Genomic DNA, 11,319 nt, shown 5'->3' on the forward strand with positions numbered 1-11,319 from the left:
AACATACATTCCAGCAACTTATAGTAAAATCAGGACTACCTGTAGCCACCACTAGGAGGAGCTCACTGCATACAAATTTATTATCTAGTTAAAATGGAACTAGTAGTAACATGCAGTCAGAGAGCGATCATGTCAAACTTTGGCTATAGTGATGTAATTTGGGGCTCTGTATCAGATCTGACTGCTATGAAATATGTTTTGAATGCTTGTCAATGGTTCTGGGGCAAATCAATTAAATCCCCAATGCACTTGCTTTTTCAACTACAGTATTTACTTAAGTATTGGGGTACTTGATCGTATTATACCGTCTAACCAGTCTGAAAGTGGTAAAGTGTGGTGGTGCTCAGCGAATAAAGACCTTTCTATACACATCATCCACAGCAATCAAAAAGTCCTTTTCTTTTGTCTTTTTTTTTTTACCTTGTGATGATTAATAATTAAATGTCAAATTAATCAGATTAGAATTAAATTGTTTATGAATTTCTGTTTTCAATTAAAATTTTACTATGCAGCTCAATACCAGGCTATCATACGTAATTTTGAGGAGGGTCTTGCCAGACTATTGCCTACAAATACAAGGCTGAATTTTGCGTTATTGGTCAAAGCCAATAATGAGGGTCACACCAGGCTCTCGCCAACAATTTTTAAGAGGATCACCAGAAGTCCCTTGACCCCATTTGGGAATAAAGTCACCACCGGTGAGTATATGGGTCTGCACCGGGGGGTCGACCGGGCTCTGTCTCGGCACGGGGGGTGACAGGTCTCCTTAAGGGGTGTAGGAGGAGATTTTTTTTATTTTTTTTTATTTTACTTTTTCTACAAGTAACTGTTTAGGAAAGAGTGTATCCTGGCTTGTCTACCACTTTAAATTGGACTTTATCTTGGGTAGGGTCAGGCGTGTATTATTTTCAGTCTGTAAAAAGGGGAGTAATACCGGAAGCTGGGGATCTTTATTGCATCCATGCATTTCCATGGTGTTTCCATCACTGGCTGAGGATACAACTCTCTGACTTCCTATTCTGCAGCTATTGGCTAAGGCTGCAAATCACTGACTTCCTGTTCTTCAGTCAAGTACTACATATACTTACTGCATTCTGCTCATTTCAAAGGATTCTCATACATTCCCGGCCATGAGGAATAAAATGCTGTATGGGAAGTACAAAAGGCAGGAATAAGTATTTCACAATATTTTTATTCCACTATCACAAGGCAACATAAAAGTGTATTCATAGTAATAATACAAGACATAAGTGTAAGGGCCAAAGATGAGTAATCTCACACTGTCTGACCCTTCAGTATATAAGATTTTGTATTCATCTCAGGTCTGCAGAGAAGGATATAACATTTGGGGAAGAATATACAGCCCAACAGTCCAGCGTTAGAGGTCAGGATGGCAAATATCTCCACGGCCACCATGTCTTTGCCTTTGGTGCTGAGATAAGCCGGGATCATGGCTATCCAGACACTGCAGAACACCAGCATGCTGAAGGTGATGTACTTGGCCTCATTGAAACTGTCCGGTAATGTCCTGGCTAAGAAAGCTGTAATAAAACTAACAGTGGCCAGAATCCCCATATAACCCAGGACAGAGTAGAAGCAAAGATCTGACCCTTCATTACACTGAACTACCATCTTCTCCTTATAAGAGTGTGTGTCCAGCTCCTGGAAGGGGGGAGAGAGGGTCACCCAACTCATACAGATGACCCCCTGGACAGAGGAGCAGATCAGGAGCACACAGTTAGGGAGCGTTACTCCACTCCATCTGCTCCACACACTTCCAGGCTTGGTGGCTCTGAATGCCATGTAAACCATGATGGTCTTGGCCAACAATGAAGAGATGGATATTGAGAGTAGTATTCCAATAGAGATCTGACGTATCCTGCAGGTTGTATGCACAGGACGACCGAGGAACAAGAAGACAGAGAGGAAGCTCAGCATGATGGAGACCAGGAGGACAAAGCTCAGGTTCTTGTTATTCGCTCTAACAATTGGGGTGTCCTCATATCTAACGAAAATCCCCAATATTCCAGCCGTTAGTGTAAGAAGTAACATGACTACTGATAGAACAATTATTGATATCCTATCTTCAAAGAAAGAAAGAAATTCCATCAGTTTCAAGACACATTGAGTTCTGTTCTTATTGGGCATCTCATGGTCGGCACATCTCTCGCAATTGTCACTGTCTGTGGAAATTAAAAATGTTTAAAATAAAATAAACTTTTTGCATAAATCAACAATACAAGTAAATGTGAGAAGCCAAAATATTTATCTCATCAGGAAAATACTTCATTCTTCTCCCCTCCACACACACAAAATAAATAAATCTCTTCATGATATAGGATATTCTAGAACTAACACTTGACTTCAGCAAACAATTTTCAACAGTATACTCCAATATAAGGCATGGCATCTCATGATTCTGCAGTTAGTTACACCCACAGCTTCAAGTGTTTGATCTGGTAATGTCTCCGATTGGCACCTAACAAGATAATCATTACTATTACCCTAGTAACATCAAGGCCACTGGAAAGAGTCGGGTAGTGTCAAGTCTGGTGTTGGTTTTGGACTAGTGATATTATTAGGCTGGGATGGGCCAACTTTACAGATGAGCTTGATGAGCCTTCTGACCTTTGCAAAAAATTTGCTTTCAAACTTTTTATAAAGTTCATACAGGTTTGGGAACATGGTGGCCGCACATAAAAATTGGGGAAGCAAGGAAAGGTAAATAAAATGAGCGGCCTTTACAAAGTCCAAACTTTATATAAAAGTTTGGCAAACTTGCTAAACTGAACTTTTGAAAAGGTCACCCATCTCTACCCAACATATATGGCCTCTTCCACTTTGGTAGTACCAGGCTGCTGCTGCTGCTTTGTTTGGTTATAAAATGAAAAGGGAACCTTAAAATTGTTTTTAAATAAATAAAAATTCATTGATAATTAGCAAATTTGCTCCTTTCTGAAATGTATTCTGATATTCCCATTTCTTTGGCGATCTACTTTGCCTTATTTATATGGATGTGGATGACTCGCCTAATTCAGAAATAACAATACCAGTGCACACTCTAATGGCAACTAGAAGCTGGAACAACTGTTACTATACCTACTTTGAATGAAATTATTGTCCTGGTTCTCTTTAATTGCTAAATAGAATTCTTTATTGCTCCCAGATACTCTGGTTGCATTGGGACACTAGTAAGATAAATGATGAGTTTTAAAAGCAAGCCCTGCTCCGAGTATTGCCTTTTAACTCGATCCCCTTCTAATTGTTTAGAAATCACTTCATGCTATTAAACTTAAGCATATCTCTAGAATTATGTGCAATGCCGGCAGTTGCCACCCACCGGCGTGCAGTTTGTCAGGCACTCACTGCAGCTGGGTCACTTTCTCTGCTCCACCTGCCCGCTACCTGCCTCAAGCTTCCTCTGCTCCTCAGCTACTGGCTATACGGTAGCGGCTATCAGAACTCGCTCAATTATGTATCACAGACATCTGGCTAAAAATTCTGCCAGAACTTATCTAGCTCTGCAAATGGAACTCTGCAACACAATCCACTCTGCTGCATTATTTCCTGCTAATCAGCGCCACCTTCTGCATCTGCTTTGCGCTGCTACTCTGGACTGTGCTGGCTCTCCTGCAATAGGCCCATCACACCTGCCGCATCCCAGCCATCACCTGTAATGGTAGGTGACTCAGAGGGTTATTACCAGTAGGGATAATATATTTAGTAGGGAGAGTTTATTTATTTTATTAATCTTTCTGTCTGGCTCTGCTCGAGCCTATTGTGTCATACATGTATGCACATCATTGCGCATACACGCACAAGCAAAATAAATGTTACGCTAATGCTACGCACCTCGTAATTGCTCCGCTATTACATGTTTTATGCTTTGTACCTGATAAATAATCGGTAGGCATATGCGTAACTCTAGACCGTAATGTACGCTTCTACTATACGTTTGTTATTTATTTGTGAATTTCCGGCAAACAAAAACCAAACCAATCACGATGATTTTTTTTTATGTTCGTTTTCGGGATGTTTGCTCTTCACTAGTTATTTCTTTACACCCTCCTCCCCAGCCCCATATAGAATAAGTGTCCTTTTTAGACCAAACCTTAAACCCCTTAACGACATAGGGCGTATATTTACGCCCTAATGCCAGTAAGGACGTTCAGAGCGGGCCCGCGCGGCGACCCCGCTCTGAACCGCGGTGATCCCGGGTGCTGCTTGTAGTTCGGGACCGCAGGTATTAGCGGGCACGGTCCGATCGCCGTGCCCGCTAATACAGTAATCAGATGCAGCTGTCAAACATGACGATTACCAGATTCAGCTGTTCCCTGGTGTCTAGTGGCGGAGATCGCTCCCCCGGGATGTTATCCCGGAGGAGCGATCTCCGTTTCTGAAGCCGGCCGGGGACCGCTTCAAGATGGCGCCGTCCCCGACTCGGCACTCGTTTACTTCAGGCTGCAGCAGCCTATGCTGCAGAGATCTCTATGAGAGATCACAGTGTATATACTAGAAGTCCCCCAGAGGGGCTTCTAGTATAAGTGTTAAAGTAAAAAAAAAAGTGTTGTTAATAGTAAAAAGCCCCGTCCCTAATAAAAGTCTGAATCACCCCACTTTTCCCAGGTTATAAATAAAAGTAAATAAATAAATAAATAAATAAACAAACATGTTTGCTATCGCCGCGTGCGTAATCGCCCGAACTATTAATTAATCACATTCCTGATCTCGCACGGTAAATGGCGTCAGCGCAAAACAATCCCAAAGTCCAAAATTGGGCATTTTTGGTTGCATCAAATCCAGAAAAATTGTAATAAAAAAAGCGATCAAAAAGTCGTATATGCGCAATCAAGGTACCGATAGAAAGAACATATCATGGCACAAAAAATGACACCTCACACAGCCCCATAGACCAAAGGATAAAAGCGCTATAAGCCTGGGAATGGAGCGGTTTTAAGTGACGTATATTTGTTGACAATGGTTTGAATTTTTTACAGGCCATCCGATACAATATAAGTTATACATGTTATATATAGTTTTAATCGTAACGACTTGAGGAACATATATAACAAGTCAGTTTTACCCCAGGGTGAATTGCGTAAAAACACATTTCCCCCAAATAAACAAAATACGTTTTTTTTTTTCAATTTCACCACACTTTGAATTTTTTTCTGGTTTCGCAATGTACTTTATGCAAAAATTCAGCCGTCATTGCAAAGTACAATTAGTGTCGCAAAAAACAAGGGCTCATGTGGGTTTCTAGGTGGAAAAATGCAAGTGCTATGGCAAGGAGGAAAAACCGAAAAAGCAAAAATCTAATTTGGCTCTGTCCTTAAGGGGTTAATCAAGGCAGTTATGGGGGTTATCGATTTAAGCTGCATAAAGTCTACTCGGTAGTAGCAACAATAAAAAAATTACGACTGCCCAAGATCCCCTAATTACTTTGGCTGGCACATGGGTTTCACATTGCTTAAGGGGGTTCCCAGACACAGATTTTTTTTCTGGACTAAAAAGAAAAACAAATTTGTGCAGTTTTTTTCTGACGTTTTTGTCTTTAGCTATAATTTTTTCGTTTTTGGGACAAACAGAAAAATCTATTGAATTCTATGGGAGAAAGAAGCGGCAGTTTGCTGAGAAAAAAAGTCAAACCCCCAACATGATGTGTTTGTGAAAAACTAATCAGTCTCTGACTCTAGTAAAAGGAGAGAAAAACACCATAAAAAAAAGCACCAAGTAAGTCCAGAAGCCAGATACAATAATTAAATATGTGTGGCTGCCTCACGCTCTTCCATATGTCTACGAGGCCATCATACGATCATGTTTCCCCGGATCCAGTAATGTGTGCCTAGTAGAAAATTGCAGATTCCCTTCTAAGAATACAGAAGACCATTGGGAAATCCTACCCGAAACATTTGATACTTCTCCATCAGAACATGGAAGGCAATTGTAACAACAAAAAAAGGCAAATGTTGAATTGGCTGAAACTTTTTTCCATCCTGGCTGACAACTTTCTGTGCATCGAGACTTTGGAATCTGAAAGTAAAAAATTCAGAAAGAAAATGTCAGGACAGGCTAGAACAGACAGGACAGAGACAGTGGGCCCTGAATCTGAACCCACCACTGGCCCTGCCTAATTGCCTCGGCCGACCCTAAACGGTCGCTGACAACCACGAAGGCGTTCCCTACACTGCGTAAGTAAAACACAGAACAGCACGGACAGACAAACACAATAAAGAATAGTCGAACAAGCCGGGTCAAACCACACAGGCAACGCAGTACAAAATCGAAATACAAGGGATAGTCGGAGGTCAGGCAGAGGTCAGAACACGAGCAGTCAGGCAGAAGGGATTAGGACGGGATACGCAGGAGAAGGACAAGGGGAGCTGGGATCAGAACAACTAATAGCCAGCAAATACCAGCTGGCTTTCACATACTTTATACTGGACCAGGAGCCCGGACCAGACACTGATTGGTTCGGTCTCCTGATCCAGCAATCACTGCAGCTGCGGTGCTGCAGACCAAGTGGCAGAGCGATCTGCCACTCAGCCCGCACGAGCCGCATCAGCTGCGCTGACCGGTCAGCTGACTGACTGTCACGTGAGACCGCGGCGTCCCCGGTTACTAGGGACGCCGTCGGGTCTCCGTGACGTCACTCTGCTCCGGCGGGCGGAGCTCCGGCTCGTTCTCGAGCTGGCCGCCGGAGCAGAGGCCGGGGAAGACGCCGCAGGAGCCAGGTCAGGTGAGTTCCTGACATTACCCCCCCTCTTATGAGGGGCCTCAGGACCCTTATCCACTGGACCGGGTTTAGACGGATTCTGGGTATGAAATCGTCGGATTAACTGAGGAGCGTGTATATCTCTAATTGCCACCCATGTACGCTCCTCTGGTCCAAAACCCTTCCAGTGGACTAGGTATTGTAATGAACCCTGCACCCACCGAGAGTTTAGAATTCTCTCTACCTCATACTCCAGTTCACCCTGGACGACTAGCGGAGCAGGAGGAGGTGACGGAAACACTGGTGGCACATATTTTTTCAGCAAGGCTTTATGAAAAACCGAATGAATCTTTAGGGACGATGGTAGTTTAAGCCTGAAAGTTACTGGGTTAATAACCTCTACGATCATGTATGGCCCAATGTATTTGGGTGCCAGTTTTCCTGATTGGACTCTCAATTTCAGGTTTTTTGTTGAGAGCCAGACTTTTTCACCTACAACATATTGATGGCCAGATATGCGTCTTCTGTTGGCATACTTTTGATAGGTTTCCTGGGCTTTCACCAAGCTCTGATGAGCTTGGGCCCAAACTGTGCACAGTTTCGAGAATATATCTTCAGCTGAAGGGTTTACAGATTCGGCAGAGTGGACGGACGAGTATCTGGGATTAAACCCATAATTACAAAAAAACGGCGACATACTAGTAGAGCGCTGCTCATGGTTGTTTAAGGCAAACTCAGCGAGTGAAATGAAGTCACGCCATTTGTCCTGGGTATTAGACACAAAACATCTTAGAAACTGCTCCAACGACTGATTGACCCTCTCGGTTTGTCCGTTCGTTTGAGGGTGGAACGCAGAAGAGAAAGACAATGAGACCCCCAGTTTACTACAAAACTCTCTCCAAAATTTAGCAACAAATTGAACACCCCTGTCAGAAACAATGTTCTCCGGGATCCCATGCAAGCATAACACATGATTGACAAACAGCGTGGCTAATAAGCGAGCACTGGGTAGTTTACGTAGTGGAATAAGATGACACATCTTAGAAAAATGATCCACCACTACCCAAATGACCGTCTTACCCCTAGATAGTGGTAGGTCTGTGATAAAATCCATGGATAAGTGCGTCCAAGGCCTCGCAGGGACCGGCAGAGGGTGTAACAACCCCTCCGGTAGACTACGGGGGACCTTGGATCGAGCACAGACCTCACAGGCTTCCACAAACGATTTAACATCTCGGCTCCATGTTGGCCACCAGAAATGACGTGACAGCAGATATTTAGTTCCAGCAATACCAGGATGCCCTGCCAACACAGAACCATGAATCTCTTCCAATACTCGGAGACGGAGACTCGGCGGTACAAACAAGAGAGACCCAGGAGTGTTATGGGGGGCCATACTCTGAGACTGCGTGATGAGAGTTACTAAGTCAGGTTGCAAAACCGATATTACAACACCAGGTTTTAGTATCGTATCGACATAGTTTTCGGGCATAACTTCAAAATCAAAGCTGCCGGAGAGGGCGTCAGCTCTGATATTACGAGAACCGGGTCGATAGGTGATTTCAAAGTCGAACCTAGAAAAGAACAGTGCCCACCGGGCCTGCCTGGGAGAAAGACGTTTAGCAGTATCGAGGTAAACTAAATTTTTGTGGTCAGTGAGTACAGTGACCTTATGTTTGGCCCCTTCCAAGAAGTGCCTCCATTCATCAAAGGCCATCTTAATGGCCAACAGTTCTCTATTGCCAATGTCATAATTGCGTTCTGCTTGTGAAAATTTTTTAGAAAAGAATGCAACCGGCCGTAGGTGGGTAAGGGTGTCTGACCCTTGTGACAAGACCGCCCCCACCCCCACCTCGGACGCGTCTACTTCAACCACAAACGGGCCGTTCGAAATCTGGCTGAGTCAGTACTGGAGCTTCTGAGAAGCAATGCCGAAGTGTGTCAAACGCCTCAAGAGCCTCTTTGGACCAGTGTACAAGGTCTGCCCCCTTCTTGGTTAGATCGGTAAGGGGCCTAGCTATGATAGAAAAGCCCTTAATAAATTTCCGGTAATAATTGGCAAAGCCCAAAAACCTTTGTAAGGCCTTCAGGTTGTTAGGTCTTTCCCAATTTTTTATGGCCGCCACCTTGACCGGGTCCATACTAAACGAATGGGGAGTAATATTATAACCCAAGAACGAGACCTCCTGGAGACCAAACTGACATTTTGACAACTTGGCATACAGATTATTTTGTCTGAGAAGCTCCATTACCGTACGGACGTGCAACACATGGGAAGACCAATCTGGGGAGAAGATTAAAATGTCATCGAGGTACACCACAACAAACCGTCCCAGATACTCACGAAAAACATCATTGACATAATGCTGGAAGACGGCCGGAGCATTGCACAACCCAAAGGGCATGACGAGATACTCGAAATGGCCCTCTGGGGTATTGAATGCGGTCTTCCACTCATCACCTTCCCTGATGCGGATTAAATTGTATGCTCCCCTCAGGTCTACCTTGGAAAACCAATTAGCTCCTATGATTTGGTTAAACAGATCAGGAATTAATGGCAAGGGGTGCTGATTCTTAACCGTAATCTTATTCAACTCCCGGTAATCAATACAGGGACGGAGACCCCCGTCCTTCTTCCCAACGAAAAAGAACCCCGCCCCCATGGGAGAAGAAGATGGGCGTATATGACCTTTACGCAGGCTATCTTTTACATATTCCCTCATAGCTTCCCTCTCAGGACAGGACAGATTGAAAATCCGACCTCGAGGGTATTTGACCCCAGGAAGTAGCTCAATAGCACAATCATATGGTCTGTGTGGTGGTAATTCTTCTACTGCTTTTTCGTCGAACACATCAACATAGTCTGATAAAAATTCCGGAACCTCCCCCTCTCCGGAGGAGCATTCCGCAAGAGACACAGCATTACAGTGGGAGGCACATCCAGGCCCCCATCGTACCAGCTCCCTGTTGGGCCAATCAAAGACAGGGTTGTGAGTCTCCAACCAGGGCAACCCCAGAATCACGTCAGATGACAAGTTATGCATGAGTAAGAAGTCGAGTCTTTCCACATGGACAGACCCCACCTTGACCTCAAGACACGGTGTCACATAACGGACACTTCCCTGGGCAAAAGGGGCAGAATCTGCTCCAGTGACATTAATAGGACGCTGGAGCAAAAGGGGACATACCTCCAAACCAGAAAAAAACATAGGATTAACAAAGTTGGTTGAGGATCCAGAATCAACTTGGGCGTACCCATTAATACTTTTATTCCCCACAGACAAAGAAATTGGTAACAACAACTTATTTTTGAAGGTTACCTGTGCGCCTGAGAGACCCCTTCGACAATCTCTCAGGCGTTGAAGTTTTCCGGCGGTGGCCCTGGCCTGGAAGGGCATTGCCGAACTTGGTGTCCTGCTTTACCGCAATAAAGGCACAAATTATTCTGCAGGCGATGGGCACGTCGGGCTTTAGCATCAGTGGCATCCACCTGCATCGGCTCTTCGGGTGGTGGTAAGACTGGGAGAGAGGATTTGGGGTGTGAGAGCGGTGATACAGGGGCTCTAGGGTGGTCAGGGGTACCCTTCTCTCTCTGTCGGTCCCTGAGTCGTCGGTCAACCCTGATGGCTAGTGTCATGCTGTCCTCAAGCGAGTCAGGAGTAGGGTATGCCACCAACATATCTTTCAGTCTGTCACAGAGACCCACTCGAAACTGATATCTGAGGGCCGAATCGTTCCACGTGGAGAGACCGCTCCACTGCCGGAATTCTGAGCAGTACTCCTCCACTGGACGTCGGCCCTGTCTCAACCCAGTCAGCTGTCGTTCAGCGTTAGCTGCACAGTCAGGGTCATCATACAATAGACCTAGGGCGGAAAAGAACTGGTCGGGGCTCTGTAAGTGAGGGGAGTCAGATGGTAGGGAAAATGCCCACTCCTGTGGTGGTCCTTGGAGGAGGGACATGATGATGCCCACCCTCTGAACCTCATCCCCAGACGAAGTAGGGCGTAACCTTAAATACAGCTTACACCCCTCTCTGAAGGCACGGAATTTCCTCCTGTCCCCCGAGAACTTATCAGGAAGTTGAACAGGTGGTTCAGGAGGTGTGGAGGAGGTCACCGTGAGTTGTCGGGGTGCCGTCTCCTGTTCTTGGACCCTTACAGCGAGCTCCTGAACCATCGTGTTGAGTCGCTGCATTTGGTCCACAATGTTAGTCAGGGCTGTTCGGTTGTCCATGAGGCAATTGGCGGTAAAGGCTGGCTATTCTGTCAGGACAGGCTAGAACAGACAGGACAGAGACAGTGGGCCCTGAATCTGAATCCACCACTGGCCCTGCCTAATTGCCTCGGCCGACCCTAAACGGTCGCGGACAACCACGAAGGCGTTCCCTACACTGCGTAAGTGAAACACAGAACAGCACGGACAGACAAACACAATAAAGAATAGTCGAACAAGCCGGGTCAAACCACACAGGCAACGCAGTACAAAATCGAAATACAAGGGATAGTCGGAGGTCAGGCAGAGGTCAGAACACGAGCAGTCAGGCAGAAGGGATTAGGACGGGATACGCAGGAGAAGGACAAGGGGAGCTGGGATCAGAACAACT

General features: G+C 45.2%; 1 protein-coding gene across 1 annotated transcript; it reads right to left on the reverse strand.

The window, feature by feature from the left end:
• Positions 1 to 1,275: 1,275 nt before the first annotated feature.
• LOC138789180 (vomeronasal type-2 receptor 26-like) lies at positions 1,276 to 10,949 on the reverse strand. Its single transcript, XM_069967785.1, has 7 exons — positions 10,875 to 10,949; positions 10,036 to 10,234; positions 9,044 to 9,239; positions 8,114 to 8,289; positions 7,212 to 7,333; positions 5,904 to 6,033; positions 1,276 to 2,183 (listed from the first exon to the last, which is right to left on the reverse strand). Exons 1-7 carry the CDS (start codon positions 10,947 to 10,949, stop codon positions 1,276 to 1,278), a joined length of 1,806 nt encoding a protein of 601 aa, XP_069823886.1.
• Positions 10,950 to 11,319: the final 370 nt, after the last annotated feature.

This window comes from Dendropsophus ebraccatus, chromosome 4, assembly GCF_027789765.1.
Source record: "Dendropsophus ebraccatus isolate aDenEbr1 chromosome 4, aDenEbr1.pat, whole genome shotgun sequence".
In the NCBI taxonomy this organism is placed as follows: Eukaryota; Metazoa; Chordata; class Amphibia; order Anura; family Hylidae; genus Dendropsophus; species Dendropsophus ebraccatus.